This window comes from Bombina bombina, chromosome 4, assembly GCF_027579735.1.
Source record: "Bombina bombina isolate aBomBom1 chromosome 4, aBomBom1.pri, whole genome shotgun sequence".
NCBI lineage: Eukaryota > Metazoa > Chordata > Amphibia > Anura > Bombinatoridae > Bombina > Bombina bombina.
The window spans coordinates 1,139,693,777-1,139,721,068 of NC_069502.1; the positions used below are offsets into that span (position 1 = coordinate 1,139,693,777).

The 27,292-nt window shown below is 40.4% G+C and overlaps 1 protein-coding gene across 3 annotated transcripts in view; it reads right to left on the reverse strand.

The window, feature by feature from the left end:
* The window catches only part of BPNT1 (3'(2'), 5'-bisphosphate nucleotidase 1), a 170,658-nt gene that overhangs the window by 29,092 nt on the left and 114,274 nt on the right, over positions 1-27,292 (reverse strand). For all 3 annotated transcript variants that reach the window (XR_008402128.1, XM_053712511.1, XM_053712512.1), the window contains exon 8: positions 7,360-7,465. Coding sequence is in view for 2 of the 3 variants with exons in the window: in XM_053712511.1 (XP_053568486.1) it covers positions 7,360-7,465 (106 nt within the window). In the remaining variant the exon portion in view is untranslated. The remainder of the gene's footprint in view (positions 1-7,359; positions 7,466-27,292) is intronic.

Below are 27,292 nucleotides of genomic sequence, written 5' to 3' on the forward strand. Positions count from 1 at the left end.
TGAACGATGGAACTCTTAGGAATTTGTTTAGGATCTTTAAATCCAAGATTGGTCTGAAGGTTCCTTCTTTCTTGGGAACCACAAACAGATTTGAGTAAAACCCCTGTCCGTGTTCCGACCGCGGAACCGGGTGGATCACTCCCATTAGTAAGAGATCTTGTACACAGCGTAGAAACGCCTCTTTCTTTATTTGGTCTGTTGACAACCTTGAAAGATGAAATCTCCCTTTTGGGGGAGAGGTCTTGAAGTCCAGAAGATATCCCTGAGATATGATCTCTAAAGCCCAGGGATCCTGGACATCTCTTGCCCAAGCCTGGGCGAAGAGAGAAAGTCTGCCCCCCACTAGATCCGTTCCCGGATCGGGGGCCCTCGATTCATGCTGTCTTAGGGGCAGCAGCAGGTTTTCTGGCCTGCTTGCCCTTGTTCCAGGACTGGTTAGGTCTCCAGCCTTGTCTGTAGCGAGCAACAGCTCCTTCCTGTTTTGGAGCAGAGGAAGTTGATGCTGCTCCTGCCTTGAAATTACGAAAGGTACGAAAATTAGACTGTCTAGCCCTAGGTTTGGCTCTGTCTTGAGGCAGGGCATGGCCTTTACCTCCTGTAATGTCAGCGATAATTTCTTTCAAACCGGGCCCGAATAAGGTCTGCCCTTTGAAAGGTATGTTAAGTAATTTAGATTTAGAAGTAACGTCAGCTGACCAGGATTTTAGCCACAGTGCTCTACGTGCCTGAATGGCGAATCCGGAATTCTTAGCCGTAAGTTTAGTTAAGTGTACTACGGCATCTGAAACAAATGAATTAGCTAGCTTAAGTGTTTTAAGCTTATTTGAAATCTCATCTATAGTTATTGAGTCAAGAGTTTCTTCCAGAGACTCGGACCAAAAAGCGGCCGCAGCCGTGACAGACGCAATACATGCAAGGGGTTGTAATATAAAACCTTGTTGAGCAAACATTTTCTTAAGGTAACCCTCTAATTTTTTATCCATTGGATCTGAAAAGGCACAGCTATCCTCCACCGGGATAGTGGTACGCTTAGCCAGAGTAGAAACCGCTCCCTCCACCTTAGGGACCGTCTGCCATAAGTCCCGTGTGGTGGCGTCTATTGGAAACATTTTTCTAAATACAGGAGGGGGGGGAAAAGGGTACACCGGGCCTATCCTACTCCTTAGTAATTATCTCTGTAAGCCTCTTAGGTATAGGAAATACGTCAGTACTCGTCGGTACCGCATAGTATCTATCCAGCCTACATAATTTCTCTGGGATTGCGACGGTGTTACAATCATTCAGAGCCGCTAATACCTCCCCTAGCAGTACACGGAGGTTTTCTAGCTTAAACTTAAAGTTTGAAATGTCTGAATCCACTCTATTGGGATCAGCTCCGTCACCTGCAGATTGAAGCTCTCCGTCCTCATGTTCTGCAAATTGTGACGCAGTATCTGACATGGCCCTATTATTATCAGCGCACTCTGTTCTCACCCCAGAGTGATCTCGCTTACCTCTAAGTTCAGGTAATTTAGACAAAACTTAAGTCATAACATTAGCCATGTCCTGTAATGTGATCTGTAATGGCCGCCCTGAAGTACCCGGCGTTACAATATCACGCACTTCCCGAGCGGGAGATGCAGGTACTGACACGTGAGGCAAGTTAGTCGGCATAACTTTCCCCTCGTTGTTTGGTGAATGATGTTCAATTTGTACAGATTGACTTTTATTTAAAGTAGCATCAATGCAATTAGTACATAAATTTCTATTGGGCTCCACCTTGGCTTTAGCACATATAGCACAGAGATATTCCTCTGAGTCAGACATGTTTAACACACTAGCAATTAAACTAGCAAACTTGGAAATACTTTTCAACTCAATTTACAAGTAATATGAAAAACGTACTGTGCCTTTAAGAAGCACAGAAAAAAATTATAACAGTTGAGTAACAATGAACCGGAGAAACTATAAAATCAAATTTTTCCCGGTAAAAAATACAATTTAGCAAAGGATTGCCCCCATTAGCAATGGATAACTAACCCTTAAACAGCAGAAAAAAAGTACAGAAAATAAACGTCTTTTTTATCACAGTCAAAGCACAATCTCACAGGTCTGCTGTGAGTGATTACCTCCCTCAAAATAATTTTTGAAGACCCTTGAGCTCTGTAGAGACGATCCGGATCATGCAGGGAAGAAAACAGACTTGTGACTGAATTTCTGATGCGTAGTAAAAGCGCCAAAAAAGGCCCCTCCCCCTCACACACAACAGTGAGGGAGATCAGTAAACTGTCTTAAATTAAATAAAACGACCGCCAAGTGGAAAAAAACAGTGCCCAAAACAATTGTTCACCCAGTACCTCAGATAATTAAACGATTTAACATGCCAGCAAAACGTTTAACATCAAATAAAATGAAGTGTCATTAGAAAGCCTGCTGCTAGTCGTTCCCACTGCAAGTTAGGCTAAAAGTTTTATGCATACAGTATTATCCCAGTGAAGTGCCATTCCCCAGAATACTGAAGTGTAAATATACATACATGACAGCCTGATACCAGTTGCTACTACTGCATTTAAGGCTGAACTTACATTATATCGGTATGGGCAGTATTTTCTCAGTCAATTCCATTCCTCAGAAAATAATATACTGCTACATACCTCTTTGCAGGTGAACCTGCCCGCTGTCCCCTGATCTGAAGTTTACCTCACTCCTCAGATGGCCGAGAACAGCAAAATGATCTTAACTACGCCGGCTAAAATCATACAAAAACTCAGGTAGATTCTTCTTCAAATTCTACCTGAGAAGGAACAACACACTCCGGTGCTGTTTTAAAATAACAAACTTTTGATTGAAGATATAAAAACTAAGTATAATCACCACAGTCCTCTCACACATCCTATCTATTAGTTGGGTGCAAGAGAATGACTGGGTGTGACGTAGAGGGGAGGAGCTATATAGCAGCTCTGCTTGGGTGATCCTCTTGCACTTCCTGTTGGGGAGGAGTTAATATCCCAGAAGTAATGATGACCCGTGGACTGACCACACTTAACAGGAGAAATGGGCCTTGAGAAAGAAGGTCTGGTTAAAACGGAAGTGTCCAAGGTTGGCAACTGGCCATCCGAATGAGATCCGCATACCAAAACCTGAGAGGCCATGCTGGAGCCACCAGCAGAACAAACAAATACTCCATAAGAATTTTGGAAATCACTTTGGAAGAAGAACTAGAGGCGGAAAGAAATAGGCAAAAAGAAAATTCCAAAGAAATGTCAATGCATACACTACTTCCGCCTGAGGATCCCCGGACCTGAATAGGCCCCTGGGAAGTTCTTTATTCGGATGAGATGCCAACAGATCTATTTCTAGAAATGCTCACATCTGAAAAATTGAAAAACATATCTGGGTATGAGAGACCATTCTCCCGGATGTAAAGCTTGATTAACAGAGATAATCCGCTTCCCAAATATCTATACCTGGGAAAAAAAACACAGAATTTAGATAGGAGCTGGATTTAGCCCAAGCTAATATCCGAGACACTTCTGTCACAGCCTAAGGACTGATAGTCCCACCCTGATGATTGACATACACCATAGTTGTGATATTGTCTGAAAAACAATAAACGTCTCTTCTTCAAAAGGAAACTGAAAAACTCTGAGAATGCACGGAGTTCTAAAATATCAAATGGTAATCTCGCCTCCTGAGATTTCCAAACCCCTTGTGCTGACAGAGAACCTCAGACAGCCTCCCAACCAAAAAGACTCACATCTGTAGAGATCATGGTCCAGGTTGAAAGAAACGAAGAGACCTGTAGAACTAAATGATGGTGATCTTAACCACCAAATCAAGAGAGAAAAATATTAGGATTCGAAGATTTAAATGTGAAATCCTAGAATCCCTGCACCATAATTCAGCATAAAAAACTGGAAAGGTTCTTTCTATTGAAAATGAGCAAAGGGAATTGAATCCAATGCTGTGGCCATAAGACCTAAAACTTCTATGCATATATAGCAACTGAAGGAAATAATAGAGACTAAAAGGTACCGACAGACGGAACCCAATAAAATTGTCCCTTGTCTGATAGAGACAAAGACAGTGACACAAACTATCTGGAAACCTAAAAAAGGTGACCCTTGTGTGAGGAATCAAGAGCTGTTGAAAAAAAGATCCTCTAACTATGTCCTGGAAGAACAAAGTGAATCATATGAGATTCCGCATCCTCAGAAAATAATCTGAATGAAAACAGAAAAATGAAAATATGCATTTATTGTATCTAATGAAAACAAATAATGCTATCACTGACCAAAAAAAAGGCAGAATAGTTTGAATAAAACTCCAAAACCCAGTTCCTAAAAATGGAACTGGAAGAAATAACCCAGAAGATTCCAGGTCTGAGCAGCGCTTGAACCCCACGGGTGATCAGCCATGCTTCAACAGTACCCAAAATATATAGGACCGAAACACACTTAAAGAAAGTGTTAGCCTTACTGGAATAGCTGGAATATAATAGAGAAAAAAGACTTCTCACAGACTGTTTATTCTGAACTTATTCTGTACCCAAAATCAAAGAAATTTGGAGCGAATAGAACCAAATACATTTCAAAAAAGTCTTAACCTGCCCCTTACCAGCCGAGCTGGAATACGGCACGTACATCGCAATTTTAGGGAGCTGATTTTGAACTGAAAAATTTCCAATTAAAAACATGTTACTTGGGAAAGAATTCAGGAATTTGTTCCTTAATAAGAACAACCAAACTAATATAAGCTTAAAGTTTAGTCTTAGAACTCAATCTTGAAGCCCAGAGTAAAAGTTATGAATTGAATCCAATTATAAAACAAATAATTGAATATCTTAGAACAAAAGAAATATGGATTTTTAGAAATCACAAAATTCTTCTAGCTAAAACAGCTAAAGACATAGATTAAACCTCATTTGCGAAAATATTCAATAAAATGAAGACACAAATGAAATTATTAGCATGATAGTCCAGTTAAAGGACCAGTCAATACACTGGACTTGCATAATCAAATAAATGCAAAACAACAAGACAAATGCAACAGCACCTAGTCTAGTAAATTTTGTCCCTTTAACAATGCTAAAATAAATCATAATCTGATACTTGATCTTAAAGTAAACAGAAAAAAAATGAAGCAATTGCAACATTATCCAAATAAATCACAGGTCCAAGAAAAGTACCTGAAACTAAATAATTTTCCATAAATAAGATACAACCATCTAAAGGAAAATAAATACTATTTTGCTATAGAAACAATAGCATAATTAGTAGGAGTAGAGATAGCCCCAATAAATTGGAGAACCCTCCAAATTGAATTTAACTGTCAGCAAAGAATATAGTTTAAAACCTTTGAAGAAGGAATAAAAGAAAATTCTCAGCCTATTCCATTCCCTAGTATGAGGAACTGGAAAAAAACCTCTGAAAACACAGAAGAATAAATAAGCAGAAATAAAATGTTAGCTAGTCTTGAAAAAGAACTAGTTACCTTAATATCCAAAATAATCAACACCTTTTCAACAAAGAACAAATGTACTTTAATAAAAAAAAAAAAAAAATAGTTTTGTTAGTGTCAATATCTGATGAAGAAAATTCTGAATGAGAAAAAAACATCATCAGAGAAGGATAAATCAATATGTTGTTGGTCATTTGAAACTTCAATAATTAAAAAAGACCTAAAAATTTTATTAGAAGGCACGATGTCAGACAAAGCCTTTAAAATAGAATTAGAAAAATATTCTTATAAATCTTCTAAATATTTCTTGTACATAAGATGTAAAAAGAATAGCAATATATAAAGCATAAATACTAATGGATTCTGCATGTAAAAGTTTATCATGATAACTTATTACAAACCATAGCTAAAGATAAACATTCATAACATTTAAAAAAAAAAATGAACTTAGCTTTGGTAGGACTGAACTCAGTCAACATGAATCCTTTAGATCGTTTTGAAACAGGAACAGTGAAATCTTGCAATATGTAATAGAAAAAAAAACAATATTTAAAGCAAAATTATCAAATTCCTTAAATGACAGTTTCAGGAATGGGAAAAGAATGCAAAATAATAAGCTTCTAGAAACCAGAAGCAATAAAAAAAAGTGAGGTTTAAATAATGTGAGGAAAAAAAAAAAGTGGAAAAAAATATGCCCACATTTTTTGGCGCCAAATATGACGCCCACATTATTGGCGCTAAATACAACGCCCATATTTTTGGCGCCAAGTATGACGCCACAACCTCTGACGCCAGAACCGACGCCCACATTTTTGGGCAAAAAATGTCTGAATACACATGCGTCAAAAATGACGTTTATCAGAAAACAACTTCCGGCGTCAACTACGGCGCCGGAAATGACGAAATTTTTGCGCCAAAAAAGTCCGCGCCAAGAAAGACGCAATAAAAAGAAACATTTTCTGCCCCCGCAAGCCTAACAGCACACAGGGAAAAATGATCAATTGAAAATTTTCAAGGTAAAGAAAAATAAATTGAATTAAAATGCATTATTCCAAATAATGAAACTGACAGTCTGGATTTTAAAGGAATACTGATTATCCTGAATCATGGCAAATATAAGTTTAAAGACATATATTTAGAACTTTACATAGAAAGTGCCCAACCATAGCTTAGAGTGTCATAATAAAATAAGACTTACTTACCCTAAGACACTCATCTACATATAGTAGACAGCCAAACCAGTACTGAAACGAGAATCAGTAGAGCTAATGGTATATAAGAGTATATCGTCGATCTGAAAAGGGAGGTAAGAGATGAATCTCTACGACCGATAACAGAGAACCTATGAAATAGATCCCGTAGAAGGAGACCATTGAATTCAAATAGGCAATACTCTCTTCACATCCCTCTGACATTCACTGCACTCTGAGAGGAAAACTGGGCTCCAGCCTGCTGCGAAGCGCATATCAACGTAGAATCTAGCACAAACTTACTTCACCACCTCCATGGGAGGCAAAGTTTGTAAAAACTGAATTGTGGGTGTGGTGAGGGGTGTATTTATAGGCATTTTAAGGTTTGGGAAACTTTGCCCCTCCTGGTAGGAATGTATATCCCATACGTCACTAGCTCATGGACTCTTGCTAATTACATGAAAGAAACTAGCTATTTCAAACCAAAAAATAAACGGGAAGGAACATTTTTCTATACATTTGATACTCTACAGTAGATACAAGTCATTTGGTACATATTAAGGGGAACCCAATTTTATAGTACAGTGTTCCCTTTAAAGAAACATTAAAGGAATTGTGTTTTCAATTACCTATACCAGCTGCAGAGTAGTAAATGTATTAGAAATTGGTCATTCATTTACTCTTATTTTTGTATATATAAATCTAATAATAAATATATTAAGGCACTCACCTCCCACTGCATGCAGAATGGCCTCTGGAGCACAGGTATCCCATTTCTTGCAACCTGGGCTGGCAAAGACATAAGCAGATGCCTGTCCTTCAATCAGCTGAATAATCTGTACAAAATAATAGACATTTAAATGTGAAGTAAATAAAACAGAATAATAAAAAAAATCTAATTAGATATCAAGGGCCTGATTAAAAAATGGGCAGTCCCTGCAAGTGGCGCGATATCTCCTATTGAAAGTAATGGAGCTCGCTGGAAAAGGGGAAACTTCGCACTGTGGAGCGAAGTTAGCAGTGAGCAGGGGGCCATTTTATAAAGTAAATCCTGCAGCTAATATAAAATCACATTAAGCTGCTTTCTGCGTATAGCATCTTACAATTGCCTATATTTTTGTATGTATATGTTTGTCTATTACGGTTAGAAGTATTTTGAGTGTTTTGAATAAAGTTTTGTCATCTTTTAGTTGGTGAGAAAAAAAACAGAATTTATGCTTACCTGATAAATTACTTTCTCCAACGGTGTGTCCGGTCCACGGCGTCATCCATTACTTGTGGGAAATATTCTCCCCCACAGGGAAAGGCAAGGAGAGCACACAGCAAGAGCTGTCCATATAGCTCCCCCTCTGGCTCCGCCCCCCAGTCATTCGACCGACGGTTAGGAGAAAAAGGAGAAACTATAGGGTGCCGTGGTGACTGTAGTGTATAAAGAAAAAATTTTCAACCTGATTAAAAAACCAGGGCGGGCCGTGGACCGGCCACACCGTTGGAGAAAGTAATTTATCAGGTAAGCATAAATTCTGTTTTCTCCAACATTGGTGTGTCCGGTCCACGGCGTCATCCATTACTTGTGGGAACCAATACCAAAGCTTTAGGACACGGATGAAGGGAGGGAGCAAATCAGGTTACCTAAACGGAAGGCACCACGGCTTGCAAAACCTTTCTCCCAAAAATAGCCTCCGAAGAAGCAAAAGTATCAAATTTGTAGAATTTGGCAAAAGTGTGCAGAGAAGACCAAGTCGCTGCCTTACATATCTGGTCAACAGAAGCCTTGTTCTTGTAGGCCCATGTGAAAGCCACAGCCCTAGTAGAGTGAGCTGTGATACGGTCAGGAGGCTGCCGTCCGGCAGTCTCATAAGCCAAGCGGATAATGCTTTTCAGCCATAAAGAGAGAGAGGTAGCAGTAGCTTTTTGACCTCTCCTCTTACCAGAGTAAACGACAAACAAAGATGAGGTTTGTCTAAAATCTTTTGTTGCTTCTAAATAGAACTTTAAAGCACGAACAACATCTAAATTGTGTAATAAACGTTCCTTCTTTGAAACTGGATTTGGACACAAAGAAGGAACAACTATTTCCTGGTTGATGTTCTTGTTGGAAACAACTTTTGGAAGAAAACCAGGCTTAGTACGCAAAACAACCTTATCTGAATGAAAAACCAGATATGGTGGATTACACTGCAAAGCAGATAATTCAGAAACTCTTCTAGCAGAAGAAATAGCAACCAAAAACAGAACTTTCCAAGATAATAACTTAATATCTATGGAATGTAAAGGTTCAAACGGAACCCCTTGAAGAACTGAAAGAACTAAATTTAGACTCCAAGGAGGAGTCATGGGTCTGTAAACAGGCTTGATTCTAACCAAAGCCTGAACAAAAGCTTGTACATCTGGCAAAGCTGCCAGTCGTTTGTGCAACAAGACGGATAATGCAGAAATCTGTCCTTTTAGAGAACTAGCTGACAACCCTTTATCCAAACCTTCTTGGAGAAAGGAGAGAATCTTTGGAATTTTAATCTTACTCCAGGAGAATCCTTTGGATTCACACCAACAGATATATCTTTTCCATATTTTATGGTAAATCTTTCTAGTCACAGGTTTTCTGGCTTGGACCAGAGTATCTATCACAGAATTTGAAAACCCACGCTTGGATAAAATCAAGCGTTCAATTTCCAAGCAGTCAGCTGCAGAGAAACTAGATTTGGATGTTCGAATGGACCTTGTACTAGAAGATCCTGTCTCAAAGGTAGCTTCCATGGTGGAGCCGATGACATATTCACCAGGTCTGCATACCAAGTCCTGCGTGGCCATGCAGGAGCTATCAGGATCACCGAGGCCTTCTCCTGTTTGATCCTGGCTATGAGCCTGGGAAGGAGAGGAAACGGTGGAAACACATACGCTAGGTTGAACGACCAAGGCGCCACTAATGCATCCACTAGAGTCGCCTTGGGATCCCTGGATCTGGACCCGTAGCAAGGAATCTTGAAGTTCTGACGGGACGCCATTAGATCCAGGTCTGGAATGCCCCATAATTGGGTTAACTGAGCAAAGACCTCCGGGTGGAGTTCCCACTCCCCCGGATGGAAAGTCTGACGACTCAAATAGTCCGCCTCCCAGTTGTCTACTCCTGGGATGTGAATAGCAGATAGATGGCAGGAGTGATTCTCTGCCCACTGGATGATCTTGGTTACTTCCTTCATCGCTAGGGAACTCTTTGTTCCCCCCTGATGATTGATGTACGCAACAGTCGTTATGTTGTCCGACTGAAATCTTATGAACCTGGTTTCCGCTAGCTGAGGCCAAGCCAGGAGCGCATTGAATATTGCTCTTAGTTCCAAAATGTTTATTGGGAGAAGCGACTCTTCCCGCGACCATAGGCCCTGAGCTTTCAGGGAGTCCCAGACCGCGCCCCACCCCAAGAGGCTGGCGTCGGTCGTGACGATGACCCACTCCGGTCTGCGGAAACTCATTCCCTGAGACAGGTGATCCTGGGTCAACCACCAGAGAAGTGAGTCCCTGGTTACCTGATCTACTTGAATTTGGGGAGACAAGTCTGTATAGTCCCCATTCCACTGATTGAGCATGCATAGCTGTAATGGTCTTAGATGAATTCGAGCAAAAGGAACCACATCCATTGCTGCGACCATTAGTCCTATTACTTCCATGCATTGAGCTATGGAGGGTTGAGGAATAGAATGAAGAACTCGACAAGCTTTTAGAAGCTTTGCCTTTCTGACTTCTGTGAGAAAGATCTTCATTTCCACAGAATCTATTATTGTTCCCAGAAAAGGAACCCTTGTGGACGGTGACAGTTAACTTTTTTCTATGTTCACCTTCCACCCGTGAGATCTGAGAAAGGCCAACACAATGTCTGTATGAGCCCTCGCTTTGGAAAGGGACGACGCTTGGATTAGGATGTCGTCTAGATAAGGTGCTACAGCGATGCCCCTCGGCCTTAGGACCGCTAGAAGGGACCCTAGCACCTTTGTGAAAATTCTGGGAGCGGTGGCTAAACCGAATGGAAGAACCACAAACTGGTAATGTTTGTCCAGAAAGGCGAACCTCAGGAACTGATGATGAGATTTGTGGATTGGGATATGCAGATACGCATCCTTTAGATCCACGGTAGTCAAAAATTGACCCTGCTGGATTGTCGGTAAGATTGTACGAATGGTTTCCATCTTGAAGGATGGAACTCTGAGGAACTTGTTTAATATCTTTAAATCCAGAATTGGCCTGAAAGTTCCCTCTTTTTTGGGAACCACAAACAGGTTTGAGTAAAAACCTAGACCTTGTTCCCCGGAGGGGACTGGGTTTATCACTCCCATCTTTGATAGGTCTCTTACACAATGTAAGAATGCCTGTTTCTTTATCTGGTCTGAAGATAAGCGAGACAGGTGGAACCTTCCCTTTGGAGGAAGTCCCTTGAATTCTAACAGGTATCCCTTGGAAACTATCTCTAGTGCCCAGGGATCCAGAACATCTCTTGCCCAAGCCTGAGCGAAGAGAGATAGTCTGCCCCCTACCAGAACCGGTCCCGGATCGGGGGCTACCCCTTCATGCTGTCTTGGTAGCAGCAGCAGGTTTCTTGGTTTGTTTACCCTTGTTCCAGCCTTGCATGGGCTTCCAAGCGGGTTTGGGCTGGGCCGCGTTACCTTCTTGTCTAGCGGCAGTGGAGTTATTAGCCGGTCCGTTCCTGAAATTGCGAAAGGAACGAAAATTAGACTTGTTCTTAGCCTTAAAAGGCCTATCCTGTGGGAGGGCATGGCCCTTACCCCCAGTGATGTCTGAAATAATTTCCTTCAATTCCGGCCCAAAAAGGGTCTTACCCTTGAAAGGAATATTCAGTAACTTAGTCTTGGACGACACATCTGCCGACCAGGATTTTAGCCAAAGCGCCCTCCGCGCTACTATAGCAAAACCTGAGTTTTTCGCCGCCAATTTCGTTATTTGAAAGGCAGCATCCAATATAAAGGAATTAGCTAACTTTAATGCGTGAATTCTGTCCATGACTTCTTCATAGGAAGTCTCTTTCTGGAGCGACCTTTCTAGTTCTTCGAACCAAAAGGACGCAGCTGAAGTGACAGTAATAACACACGTAGCTGGTTGAAGGATGAACCCTTGCTGAACAAAAATCTTTTTAAGCAATCCTTCCAATTTTTTATCCATAGGATCTTTGAAAGCGCAGCTGTCCTCTATAGGAATAGTTGTGCGTTTCGCTAGTGTTGAAACAGCTCCCTCAACCTTCGGGACCGTTTGCCATGCGTCCCTTCTAGGGTCTACTATGGGAAACATTTTCTTAAATATAGGAGGTGGGGCAAAGGGTACACCTGGCTTCTCCCACTCCTTTTCCACTATGTTCGCTACCCTCTTAGGTATTGGAAAAGCGTCGTCGTGCACTGGGACCTCTAAAAATTTGTCCAATTTGCACAACTTCTCTGGTACTACCATGGAATCACAGTCATCTAGAGTAGCTAATACCTCCTTAAGCAAAGCGCGGAGATGTTCTAGTTTAAACTTAAATGCCACTAGATCAGGTTCTGCCTGTTGAGAAATTTTTCCTGAATCTGAAATTTCACCCTCAGACAGCCCTTCCCTTACAGCCAATTCCGATTGATGCGAGGGTAAAATAGATAAGGCATCGTCAGCGTCTGATTGTTCATCCTTTTTATCTGTATTTAAAACTGAACAATCACGCTTTCTCTGAAAAGCTGGCAGTTTGGATAAAAGATTTGCTATAGAATTATCCACTACTACTGATAATTGTTGCATAGAAATAAGCACTGGCGCGCTAGGTGTCGCCTGCGCGGGCAAAGCTGGTGTAGACACAGAAGGAGAGGATGTAGAGCTATCCCCACTACCTTCATTAGATAAATCATCTTGGGCAACATTATGAAAAAAAAACAGAGCTGTCCTGATTTTGTTTGGACGCTATGGCGCAATTATCACAAACACTCGAAGGGGGAACCACATTTGTCTCTATACACACAGAACATAGGTTATCTGATGGAACAGACATGTTAAACAGATTTAGGCAGGCAAACAATGCAATAAAAACGATTTTAAACAAAAACGTTACTGTCTCTTTAAATAATAAAATGACACATTTATTTCTGAATGTTCAAAAAACTATGAAGGCAATATCCGATTTTTCTGAAATTTGGACCCCAGTGTCTTAATGCTTAGAAAGTATTGCACAGCAAATATGGAGACTCTAGCTCTTAAAACAAGCAAACCGGAGCTAATTGTTGGATTTAACCGTTTTTATACACTACAATCCCTGCTACAGACTTGTTGCAGCTTTTTACCTTCCTTAGGGGTCACCATTCACAGAAAAAAGCCTTTTGGAGTCACTTTCTGAGCCACAGGACCCTATCTGCATGCACTGCCTTGTAAATCAACTGTGCAGCTGAAGCACCAAAATGAGGCTTCCTCCCTCAGCACACTAGAGTGAAGGGGCCTTCCTGACTAGATTTAGGTGTCTAAAACAAGCCAGATCAATAAAAAACGTTCCCCAGTGTATGTGAGCTTATAAAATATTTCAAATGGTATCATATTGTAATAAAAACCAATCGATTTTGCCCCTAACAGTGTCTACCAGCATAAAAAACAAAAAGGGGAAGCCTGTTATCTTTTTTGCTGAGGTGAAAGAAAAATGGCTTACCTTTTCCCCTGAGGGGAAATATGACTGTCATCTAGCATTAGCCTGTGTTGTTAGAAGGAGACCAGTCATACCTGAAGCAGATGAGTCTGCAAACTGTTACCCCCAACTGAAGTTCTCTTGTTTCAACAGTCCTGCGTGATAACAGTAATGGATTTTAGTTACTGTCTGCTAAAATCATAGCCCTCTTAAACAGAAATCTTCATCACTTTTCTGTTATAGAGTAAATAGTACAAGCCAGCACTATTTTAAAATAAACTCTTGATAGAAGAATAAAAAACTACAACTAACACCACAAACTCCTCGCCATCCCCATGGTAGATGCTACTTGTTCAGAGCGGCAAGGAGAATGACTGGGGGGCGGAGCCAGAGGGGGAGCTATATGGACAGCTCTTGCTGTGTGCTCTCCTTGCCTTTCCCTGTGGGGGAGAATATTTCCCACAAGTAATGGATGACGCCGTGGACCGGACACACCAATGTTGGAGAAATTAGATCTGCAGTGTGAAAATCTTTACAGAATTACGCTGGGATTAGAGAAACAATTTCATACACGCCCATGGAACGCTCCTGTTTAGCCCATTTTACGAAACAATAACAATTACACTTGTATTTTGTATTTTTAAGTACAAATTTCTTGCTTTTTTGCACATCCAGTGTACTTAAATTATGATTTACGCTGTGCATAGTTAATACGATTTATTCCTGTGTAATTTACATACAAATTTCAGGTTTTTTATAAAATACGATGTTTGGTGAACAATTTAGTTACTATTTTTGATGCACCTTAATAATACAATGTTTCCTGCTTATTTTTGTGTGAATGGTTAAATTATTCTTTTATATGATGTTTAAAATACTAATTTTATTGTGCACTTTTCAAACGAAAATACTGTATCATTCTACTAGGGAAATAGAAATACTGGTGAGAATTCTTTAATAATCTCGCCAGCCCAGAGAGCTTTAGATCATCGGGCCCTAAGTGTTTCAGATGTAGAAAGATCAGCTATCCCCTTTTTTATTCAAACACAAACACTAGTAACATAGATTTAGACAGACAAGAGCCAAAAAGCCCATGTAGTTTTCCTTTGCAAGCTTAAAGGGCCACTGTAAGTAAATATTTTCTATGCCTGTTACTAATTAACTACCCCAAATACGCTTTTTATTAATAGCAATTCATTAACATATCTCTACCGTATATCAGAAATCTTGTCTGCAAATTTAATTGTTTTCCAAACCCACTCCGTGGGTATCCTTTGCTCTGTACCAATCTGTTTACAATACCTAGGTTTCAAAATGGCGCTTTAAACACAAAGTTATTGGTTTAAGTATTTTGAACATGCAGTGCTGAAAATAGTGGGCAGGATAACGTGACATCATCGGCGAATAAAAGATATAACTTTTAGAATGTTATGAAACTTCGTTTTGGAGAAAATATAGGTCAGTAGGTTTTAATTAATGTTTATTAACTTTAATATGTTAGTTGTTTAGCTTAAAAATTATAACAGAAAGTAATCCTTTAAAGGGACAGTCTAGGCCAAAATAAACTTTCATGATTCAGATAGAGCATGTAATTTTAAACTATTTTCCAATTTACTTTTATCACCAATTTTGCTTTGTTCTCTTGGTATTCTTAGTTGAAAGCTTAACCTAGGGGGTTCATATGCTAATTTCTTAGACCTTGAAGCCCACCTCTTTCAGATTGCATTTTAACAGTTTTTCACCACTAGAGGGTGTTAGTTCACGTATTTCATATAGATAACACTGTGCTCGTGCACGAGAAGTTATCTGGGAGCATGCACTGATTGGCTAGACTGCAAGTCTGTCAAAAGAACTGAAAAAAGGGGCAGTTTGCAGAGGCTTAGATACAAGATAATCACAAAGGTTAAAAGTATATTATTATAACTGTGTTGGTTAAGCAAAACTGGGAAATGGGTAATAAAGAGATTATCTACCTTTTAAAACAAAAATTCTGGTGTAGACTGTCCCTTTAAAAAGGGACATGAAAGTCAATATTAAACTCATGATTTAGATAGAGTGTGTCATTTAAAGACCCTTTTAATTCACTTCTATTTTAAAATGTAGTTTGTTCTTTTGGTACCCTTTGATGAAGAACATATGCACATATCTCCAGCAGCTGCAATGCACTACTGGAAGCCAGCTGGTCATTGGTAGCTACACATTTGTCTATTGTTATTGTCTCACCAGAGGTGTTGAGCTGGCTCCCAGTATTGAATTGCTGCTCTGGAGCTGGCTTTAACTAGGCGTTTAACCCCTTTGCTTGAGTAGTAATATGCAAGCAACAGTACAATAAAAACAAATGTCCTAACACATTACAGCAATTTATTTTTGCACTTTTATGTCCCTTTAATTCATTTTTAGGATAGTTATGCATTTCCCAGTCATTCATGAATTTCCTTATAGAATCTCTTCTACTGCCTCTATTGGAAGCCTATTTAGCAAAGTAACCACTATTTATGTCAAGTAAATATGAAATTTACTCCTAAACCTACTACCTATCAACTTGACATCATGACCCCTTGTCCTAGTGTTACTTTTTGGTGTAAAAAATGCAACAAGCAACACAAAAATACGGCTTTTTCCAGGTCTTGTTTGCAGCAGTCAGTACACAGTCTACATATCAGCATCAACCCTCAATTTCAAAAACCAATCATAATTGTCTAGACCAGTGTTTCTCAACCCCAGTTCTCAAGTACCCCCAACAGACCAGGTTTTCATTATAGCTGAACCAGTGCACAGGTGAAGTAATCAGCTGATCAATAACCATGGTTTCTAACCTGCTCACACCCATAAGCTGATTATTTCACCTGTGCACTGGTTCAGCTATAATGAAAACCTGGCCTTTTAGGGGTACTGGAGGACCGCGGTTGAGAAACACTGGTTTAGACTATTACCAAGTACTAATATTTAAAAATCATATTTATAATCTGTAAGCCAAGTCAGGAGCAGGTCCCTCAAATGTTGTCTCATTATTTTACACCTATATATTGATTGTATTTATTATTATTATTATTATTATTATTATTATAAACATTATAATAAAAAGATAAGAAATCATGGATAGCTATATACAAATACAATGTATTCTACTCTGCAGTACTGGCTAATTGTATTTGATCTTTACTAGATTAACTGCTGACCTCCAAATGTTTCCCATTTTCTGGTTTAGTATTAGTGAGTTAAATTTAAGGTATGAGGACTTCATTTTATATAAAGTTATCAACCAGCTTCATTAAATATTCTTTCAAATTAGCCCATATGGTCTAAACACTTGAGATCATATACCAGGACATATTTTAAATGTGTCTCTAAGCATAGATGTCATCATTTCCAATCTGTGGTCTGAATTCATGAAGCTATGCAAAGGCATAACTAGAAACCTCAGGGCCCAGGTGCAAGAATCTAAGAAGGGCCCCCCCATACATATCTTTTTTTTTTTACATTTAACACAGAAAAACATAATTTATGTAAGAACTTACCTGATAAATTCATTTCTTTCATATTAACAAGAGTCCATGAGCTAGTGACGTATGGGATATACATTCCTACCAGGAGGGGCAAAGTTTCCCAAACCTTAAAATGCCTATAAATACACCCCTCACCACACCCACAAATCAGTTTAACGAATAGCCAAGAAGTGGGGTGATAAGAAAAAAGTGCGAAGCATATAAAATAAGGAATTGGAATAATTGTGCTTTATACAAAAAAATCATAACCACCACAAAAAAGGGTGGGCCTCATGGACTCTTGTTAATATGAAAGAAATGAATTTATCAGGTAAGTTCTTACATAAATTATGTTTTCTTTCATGTAATTAACAAGAGTCCATGAGCTAGTGACGTATGGGATAATGAATACCCAAGATGTGGATCTTTCCACACAAGAGTCACTAGAGAGGGAGGGATAAAATAAAGACAGCCAATTCCTGCTGAAAATAATCCACACCCAAAATAAAGTTTAATGAAAAACATAAGCAGAAGATTCAAACCGAAACCACTGCCTGAAGTACCTTTCTACCAAAAACTGCTTCAGAAGAAGAGAATACATCAAAATGGTAGAATTTAGTAAAAGTATGCAAAGAGGACCAAGTCGCTGCTTTGCAAATCTGATCAACTGAAGCTTCATTCCTAAACACCCAGGAAGTAGAAACTGACCTAGTAGAATGAGCTGTAATCCTCTGAGGCGGAGTCTTACCCGATTTAACATAGGCAAGATGAATTAAAGATTTCAACCAGGATGCCAAAGAAATGGCAGAAGCTTTCTGGCCTTTTCTAGAACCAGAAAAGATGACAAATAGACTAGAAGTCTTTCGGAAAGATTTAGTAGCTTCAACATAATATTTCAAAGCTCTAACAACATCCAAAGAATGTAACGATTTCTCCTTAGAATTCTTAGGATTAGGACATAATGAAGGAACCACGATTTCTCTACTAATGTTGTTGGAATTCACAACCTTAGGTAAAAATTGAAAAGAAGTTCGCAACACCGCCTTATCCTGATGAAAAATCAGAAAAGGAGACTCACAAGAAAGAGCAGATAATTCAGAAACTCTTCTGGCAGAAGAGATGGCCAAAAGGAACAAAACTTTCCAAGAAAGCAATTTAATGTCCAATGAATGCATAGGTTCAAACGGAGGAGCTTGAAGAGCTCCCAGAACCAAATTCAAACTCCATGGAGGAGAAATTGACTTAATGACAGGTTTTATACGAACCAAAGCTTGTACAAAACAATGAATATCAGGAAGAATAGCAATCTTTCTGTGAAAAAGAACAGAAAGAGCAGAGATTTGTCCTTTCAAGGAACTTGCGGACAAACCCTTATCTAAACCATCCTGAAGAAATTGTAATATTCTCGGAATTCTAAAAGAATACCAAGAAAAATGATGAGTAAGACACCAAGAAATATAAGTCTTCCAGACTCTATAATATATCTCTCTAGATACAGATTTACGAGCCTGTAACATAGTATCAATCACAGAGTCAGAGAAACCTCTTTGACTAAGAATCAAGCGTTCAATCTCCATACCTTTAAATTTAAGGATTTCAGATCCGGATGGAAAAAAGGACCTTGCGACAGAAGGTCTGGTCTTAACGGAAGAGTCCATGGTTGGCAAGATGCCATCCGGACAAGATCCGCATACCAAAACCTGTGAGGCCATGCCGGAGCTATTAGCAGAACAAACGAGCATTCCCTCAGAATCTTGGAGATTACTCTTGGAAGAAGAACTAGAGGCGGAAAGATATAGGCAGGATGATACTTCCAAGGAAGTGATAATGCATCCACTGCCTCCGCCTGAGGATCCCGGGATCTGGACAGATACCTGGGAAGTTTCTTGTTTAGATGAGAGGCCATCAGATCTATCTCTGGAAGCCCCCACATTTGAACAATCTGAAGAAATACCTCTGGGTGAAGAGACCATTCGCCCGGATGCAACGTTTGGCGACTGAGATAATCCGCTTCCCAATTGTCTACACCTGGGATATGAACCGCAGAGATTAGACAGGAGCTGGATTCCGCCCAAACCAAAATTCGAGATACTTCTTTCATAGCCAGAGGACTGTGAGTCCCTCCTTGATGATTGATGTATGCCACAGTTGTGACATTGTCTGTCTGAAAACAAATGAACGATTCTCTCTTCAGAAGAGGCCAAAACTGAAGAGCTCTGAAAATTGCACGGAGTTCCAAAATATTGATCGGTAATCTCACCTCCTGAGATTCCCAAACTCCCTGTGCCGTCAGAGATCCCCACACAGCTCCCCAACCTGTGAGACTTGCATCTGTTGAAATTACAGTCCAGGTCGGAAGAACAAAAGAAGCCCCCTGAATTAAACGATGGTGATCTGTCCACCACGTTAGAGAGTGTCGAACAATCGGTTTTAAAGATATTAATTGAGATATCTTCGTGTAATCCCTGCACCATTGGTTCAGCATACAGAGCTGAAGAGGTCGCATGTGAAAACGAGCAAAGGGGATCGCGTCCGATGCAGCAGTCATAAGACCTAGAATTTCCATGCATAAGGCTACCGAAGGGAATGATTGTGACTGAAGGTTTCGACAAGCTGTAATCAATTTTAGACGTCTCTTGTCTGTTAAAGACAGAGTCATGGACACTGAATCTATCTGGAAACCCAGAAAGGTTACCCTTGTTTGAGGAATCAAAGAACTTTTTGGTAAATTGATCCTCCAACCATGATCTTGAAGAAACAACACAAGTCGATTCGTATGAGACTCTGCTAAATGTAAAGACTGAGCAAGTACCAAGATATCGTCCAAATAAGGAAATACCACAATACCCTGTTCTCTGATTACAGACAGAAGGGCACCGAGAATCTTTGTGAAAATTCTTGGAGCTGTAGCAAGGCCAAACGGTAGAGCCACAAATTGGTAATGCTTGTCTAGAAAAGAGAATCTCAGGAACTGAAAATGATCTGGATGAATCGGAATATGCAGATATGCATCCTGTAAATCTATTGTGGACATATAATTCCCTTGCTGAACAAAAGGCAATATAGTCCTTACAGTTACCATCTTGAACGTTGGTATCCTTACATAACGATTCAATAATTTTAGATCCAGAACTGGTCTGAAGGAATTCTCCTTCTTTGGTACAATGAAGAGATTTGAATAAAACCCCATCCCCTGTTCCGGAACTGGAACTGGCATAATTACTCCAGCCAACTCTAGATCTGAAACACAATTCAGAAATGCTTGAGCTTTCACTGGATTTACTGGGACACGGGAAAGAAAAAATCTCTTTGCAGGAGGTCTCATCTTGAAACCAATTCTGTACCCTTCTGAAACAATGCTCTGAATCCAAAGATTGTGAACAGAATTGATCCAAATTTCTTTGAAAAAACGTAACCTGCCCCCTACCAGCTGAACTGGAATGAGGGCCGTACCTTCATGTGAACTTAGAAGCAGGCTTTGCCTTTCTAGCAGGTTTGGATTTATTCCAGACTGGAGATGGTTTCCAAACTGAAACTGCTCCTGAGGACGAAGGATCAGGCTTTTGTTCTTTGTTGAAACGAAAGGAACGAAAACGATTGTTAGCCCTGTTTTTACCTTTAGATTTTTTATCCTGTGGTAAAAAAGTTCCTTTCCCACCAGTAACAGTTGAAATAATAGAATCCAACTGAGAACCAAATAATTTGTTTCCCTGGATAGAAATGGAAAGTAGAGTTGATTTAGAAGCCATATCAGCATTCCAAGTTTTAAGCCATAAAGCTCTTCTGGCTAAGATAGCTAGAGACATAAACCTAACATCAACTCTAATAATATCAAAAATGGCATCACAGATAAAATTATTAGCATGCTGAAGAAGAATAATAATATCATGAGAATCACGATTTGCTACTTGTTGCGCTAGGGTTTCCAACCAAAAAGTTGAAGCTGCAGCAACATCAGCCAATGATATAGCAGGTCTAAGAAGATTACCTGAACACAGATAAGCTTTTCTTAGAAAGGATTCAATTTTTCTATCTAAAGGATCCTTAAACGAGGTACCATCTGACGTAGGAATGGTAGTACGTTTAGCAAGGGTAGAAATAGCCCCATCAACTTTAGGGATTTTGTCCCAAAATTCTAACCTGTCAGGCGGAACAGGATATAATTGCTTAAAACGTTTAGAAGGAGTAAATGAATTACCCAATTTATCCCATTCTTTGGAAATCACTGCAGAAATAGCATTAGGAACAGGAAAAACTTCTGGAATAACCGCAGGAGCTTTAAAAACCTTATCCAAACGTATAGAATTAGTATCAAGAGGACTAGAATCCTCTATTTCTAAAGCAATTAGTACTTCTTTAAGTAAAGAGCGAATAAATTCCATCTTAAATAAATATGAAGATTTATCAGCATCAATCTCTGAGATAGAATCCTCTGAACCAGAAGAGTCCAAAGAATCAGAATGATGGTGTTCATTTAAAAATTCATCTGTAGAGAGAGAAGATTTAAAAGACATTTTACGTTTACTAGAAGGAGAAATAACAGACAAAGCCTTCTTTATGGATTCAGAAACAAAATCTCTTATGTTATCAGGAACATTCTGCACCTTAGATGTTGAGGGAACTGCAACAGGCAATGGTACATTACTAAAGGAAATATTATCTGCTTTAACAAGTTTGTCATGACAATTATTACAAACAACAGCTGGAGGAATAGCTACCAAAAATTTACAGCAGATACACTTAGCTTTGGTAGATCCAGCAGGCAGTGATTTTCCTGTAGTATCTTCTGGCTCAGATGCAACGTGAGACATCTTGCAATATGTAAGAGAAAAAACAACATATAAAGCAAAATAGATCAAATTCCTTATAAGACAGTTTCAGGAATGGGAAAGAATGCCAAATATCAAGCTTCTAGCAACCAGAAGCAAATGAAAAATGAGACTGAAATAATGTGGAGACAAAAGCGACGCCCATATTTTTTAGCGCCAAATAAGACGCCCACATTATTTGGCGCCTAAATGCTTTTGGCGCCAAAAATGACGCCACATCCGGAACGCCGACATCTTTGGCGCAAAATAACGTCAAAAAATGACGTAGCTTCCGGCGACACGTATGACGCCGGAAACGGAAAAGAATTTTTGCGCCAAAAAAGTCCGCGCCAAGAATGACGCAATAAAATGAAGCATTTTCAGCCCCCGCGAGCCTAACATCCCACAGGGAAAAAAGTCAAATTTTTGAGGTAAGAAAAATATGATAATTCAATGCATAATCCCAAATATGAAACTGACTGTCTGAAAATAAGGAAAGTTGAACATTCTGAGTCAAGGCAAATAAATGTTTGAATACATATATTTAGAACTTTATAAATAAAGTGCCCAACCATAGCTTAGAGTGTCACAGAAAATAAGACTTACTTACCCCAGGACACTCATCTACATGTTTGTAGAAAGCCAAACCAGTACTGAAACGAGAATCAGTAGAGGTAATGGTAAATATAAGAGTATATCGTCGATCTGAAAAGGGAGGTAAGAGATGAATCTCTACGACCGATAACAGAGAACCTTATGAAATAGACCCCGTAGAAGGAGATCACTGCATTCAATAGGCAATACTCTCTTCACATCCCTCTGACATTCACTGCACGCTGAGAGGAAAACCGGGCTCCAACTTGCTGCGGAGCGCATATCAACGTAGAATCTAGCACAAACTTACTTCACCACCTCCCTTGGAGGCAAAGTTTGTAAAACTGATTTGTGGGTGTGGTGAGGGGTGTATTTATAGGCATTTTAAGGTTTGGGAAACTTTGCCCCTCCTGGTAGGAATGTATTTCCCATACGTCACTAGCTCATGGACTCTTGTTAATTACATGAAAGAAATATAATGTGAATCAGATTACGTCTGCAAAAGGAGGTACCCTGTGCCCACAGTCTGTGAGATGGTCTGACCCCCTATTACTGTATATAGTGACACTGTTTAACCCACCAGTACTGTATATAGTGAGTTAGTGACACAGTCTGTAATCTGCTGGCGAGATGGCTGGCCTGACCCTACCTGCCCCAGTACTTTATAAAGTGACCACAATAGTCTGTGACATGGTCCAGGCCCCCCCCCCGTACTGTATATAGTGGTACTGTTTACCCCCCCCATGCTGTATTAACAAGGTCTGTAATTTGCTGGTTTCACAAACATACACACACACATAAACGCATAAATACACACAGTCACATACATACATACACACACACACACATAAACACCAATGGGTAAAACAGAAACACTAACCCCTGTAGTCAGAGACACTAGTGAAGCATCACATCACACTCACATGATATCAGTGCAGGCAGTGGCAGGTGAACGTTTTTTATTGAAAGCTGGGCCCCCGTCGCAGTTGCGACCTCTGCACCGCCTGTAGTTCCGTCCCTGAAGCCATGTGCTTACGCTCAAACAAAAACATAATTTATGCTTACCTGATAAATTTATTTCTCTTGTGGTGTATCCAGTCCACGGATCATCCATTACTTGTGGGATATTCTCATTCCCAACAGGAAGTTGCAAGAGGACACCCACAGCAGAGCTGTCTATATAGCTCCTCCCCTAACTGCCATATCCAGTCATTCGACCGAAAACAAACAGAGAAAGGAGAAACCATAGGGTGCAGTGGTGACTGTAGTTTAAAATTAAAAAATACCTGCCTTAAAATGACAGGGCGGGCCGTGGACTGGATACACCACAAGAGAAATAAATTTATCAGGTAAGCATAAATTATGTTTTCTCTTGTAAGGTGTATCCAGTCCACGGATCATCCATTACTTGTGGGATACCAATACCAAAGCTAAAGTACACGGATGAAGGGAGGGACAAGGCAGGTACTTAAACAGAAGGTACCACTGCCTGTAAAACCTCTCTCCCAAAAATAGCCTCCGAAGAAGCAAAAGTATCAAATTTGTAGAATTTTGAAAAAGTATGAAGCGAAGACCAAGTCGCCGCCTTGCAAATCTGTTCAACAATAGCCTCATTTTTAAAGGCCCATGTGGAAGCCACAGCTCTAGTAGAATGAGCTGTAATCCTTTCTGGAGGCTGCTGGCCAGCAGTCTCATAGGCTAAGCGGATTATGCTTTTTAACCAAAAAGAAAGAGAGGTTGCCGAAGCCTTTTGACCTCTCCTCTGTCCAGAGTAGATAACAAACAAAGCAGATGTTTGACGAAAATCTTTAGTAGCTTGTAAGTAAAACTTTAAAGCACGAACCACATCCAGATTGTGTAATAGACGTTCCTTCTTTGAAGAATGATTAGGACACAAAGACGGAACAACAATCTCTTGATTGATATTCTTATTAGATACCACCTTAGGTAAAAACCCAGGTTTGATCAGATAAGGAGAGTCACATTGTAAGGCAGATAACTCGGAAACTCTACGAGCCGAGGAAATAGCTACCAAAAAAAGAACTTTCCAAGATAAAAGTTTGATATCTATGGAATGAAGAGGTTCAAACGGAACCCCATGAAGAACTTTAAGAACCAAATTTAAGCTCCAAGGTGGAGCAACAGGTTTAAACACAGGCTTGATTCTAACTAAAGCCTGACAAAATGCCTGAACGTCTGGGACATCCACCAGACGCTTGTGCAAAAGAATAGATAGCGCAGAAATCTGTCCCTTTAAGGAACTAGCTGACAATCCTTTCTCCAATCCTTCTTGGAGAAAAGATAATATCCTGGGAATCCTGACCTTACTCCATGAGTAGCCCTTGGATTCACACCAATAAAGATATTTCCGCCATATTTTATGATAGATTTTCCTGGTGACAGGCTTTCGTGCCTGAATTAAGGTATCAATGACTGACTCGGAGAAACCACGCTTTGATAAAATCAAGCGTTCAATCTCCAGGTAGTCAGCCTCAGAGAAATTAGATTTGGATGGTTGAAAGGACCTTGAAGTAGAAGGTCCTGTCTCAGCGGCAGAGTCCATGGTGGAAAGGAGGACATGTCCACCAGATCTGCATACCAAGTCCTGCCACGCAGGCGCTATCAAGATCACCGATGCTCTCTCCTGCTTGCTTTTGGCAATCAGACGAGGGAGCAGAGGAAACGGTGGAAACACATCAGCCAGGTTGAAGGACCAAGGCGCTGCTAGAGCATCTATCAGCGTTGCCTTGGGGTCCATGGACCTGGATCCGTAACAAGGAAGCTTGGCATTCTGGCGAGACGCCATGAGATCCAGTTCTGGTTTGCCCCAACGATAAACCAATTGTGCAAACACCTCCGGATGGAGTTCCCACTCCCCTGGATGAAAAGTCTGTCGACTTAGAAAATCCGCCTCCCAGTTCTCTACACCTGGGATATGGATAGCTGATAGGTAGCAAGAGTGAATCTCTGCCCAGCGAATTATCTTTGAGACTTCTAACATCGCTAGGGAACTCCTTGTTCCCCCTTGATGGTTGATGTAAGCCACAGTCGTGATGTTGTCCGACTGAAATCTGATGAACCTCATTGTCGCTAGATGAGGCCAAGTCTGAAGAGCATTGAATATCGCTCTTAGTTCCAGAATGTTTATTGGAAGGAGTGACTCCTCCTGAGTCCACGATCCCTGAGCCTTCAGGGAGTTCCAGACTGCACCCCAACCTAGGCTAACCAAGGCTGGCATCTGTCGTCACAATTGTCCAATCTGGCCTGCGAAAGGTCATACCTTTGGACAGATGGACCCGAGATAGCCACCAGAGAAGAGAATCCCTGGTCTCTTGATCCAGATTTAGTAGAGGGGACAAATCTGTGTAATTCCCATTCCACTGACTGAGCATGCAGAGTTGCAGCGGTCTGAGATGTAGGCGTGCAAACGGCACTATGTCCATTGCCGCTACCATTAAGCCGATTACTTCCATGCACTGAGCCACCGAAGGGCGAGGGATGGAATAAAGAACACGGCAGGAATTTAGAAGTTTTGATAACCTGGACTCCGTCAGGTAAATTTTCATTTCTACAGAATCTATCAGAGTCCCTAGGAAGGAAACTCTTGTAAGGGGGGATAGAGAACTCTTTTCCTCGTTCACCTTCCACCCATGCGACCTCAGAAATGCCAACACTATGTCCGTATGAGACTTGGCAATTTGGAAGTTTGATGCCTGAATTAGGATGTCGTCTAAATAAGGGGCCACTGCTATGCCCCGCGGCCTTAAGACCGCCAGAAGCGACCCCAGAACCTTCGTAAAAATTATTGGGGCTGTAGCTAGCCCAAATGGAAGAGCTACAAACTGGTAATGCCTGTCTAGGAAGGCAAACCTGAGAAACCGATGATGATCTTTGTGTATCGGAATGTGAAGATAAGCATCCTTTAAATCCACTGTAGTCATGTATTGACCCTCCTGGATCATAGGTAGGATGGTACGAATAGTCTCCATCTTGAATGATGGAACTCTGAGGAATTTGTTTAAGATCTTTAGATCCAAAATTGGTCTGAAGGTTCCCTCTTTTTTGGGAACTACAAACAGATTTGAGTAAAAACACAATTTATGCTTGCCTGATAAATTTATTTCTCTTGTGGTGTATCCAGTCCACGGATCATCCATTACTTGTGGGATATTCTCATTCCCAACAGGAAGTTGCAAGAGGACACCCACAGCAGAGCTGTAATATAGCTCCTCCCCTAACTGTCATAGCCAGTCATTCGACCGAAAACAAGCCGAGAAAGGAGGAACCATAGGGTGCAGTGGTTAATGTAGTTTAAATTTAAAAATTACCTGCCTTAAAATGACAGGGCGGGCCGTGGACTGGATACACCACAAGAGAAATAAATTTATCAGGCAAGCATAAATTGTGTTTTCTCTTGTAAGGTGTAGCCAGTCCACGGATCATCCATTACTTGTGGGATACCAATACCAAAGCTAAAGTACACGGATGAAGGGAGGGACAAGGCAGGTACTTAAATGGAAGGAACCACTGCCTGTAAAACCTTTCTCCCAAATATAGCCTCCGAAGAAGCAAAAGTATCAAATTTGTAAAATTTTGAAAAAGTATGAAGCGAAGACCAAGTCGCCGCCTTGCAAATCTGTTCAACAGAAGCCTCATTTTTAAAGGCCCAAGTGGAAAGCCACAGCTCTAGTGGAATGAGCTGTAATCCTTTCAGGAGGCTGCTGTCCAGCAGTCTCATAGGCTAAGCGGATTATGCTTCTTAGCCAAAAAGAAAGAGAGGTTGCCGAAGCCTTTTGACCTCTCCTCTGTCCAGAGTAGACAACAAACAAAGCAGATGTTTGACGAAAATCTTTAGTAGCTTGTAAGTAAAATTTTAAAGCACGGACCACGTCCAGATTGTGTAATAGACGTTCCTTCTTCGAAGAAGGATTAGGACACAAGGATGGAACAACAATCTCTTGATTGATATTCTTGTTAGATACCACCTTAGGTAAGAACCCAGGTTTGGTACGCAGGACTACCTTATCCGTATGAAAAATCAGATAAGGAGAATCACATTATAAGGCAGATAGCTCAGAGACTCTACGAGCCGAGGAAATAGCTACCAAAAACAGAACTTTCCAAGATAAAAGTTTG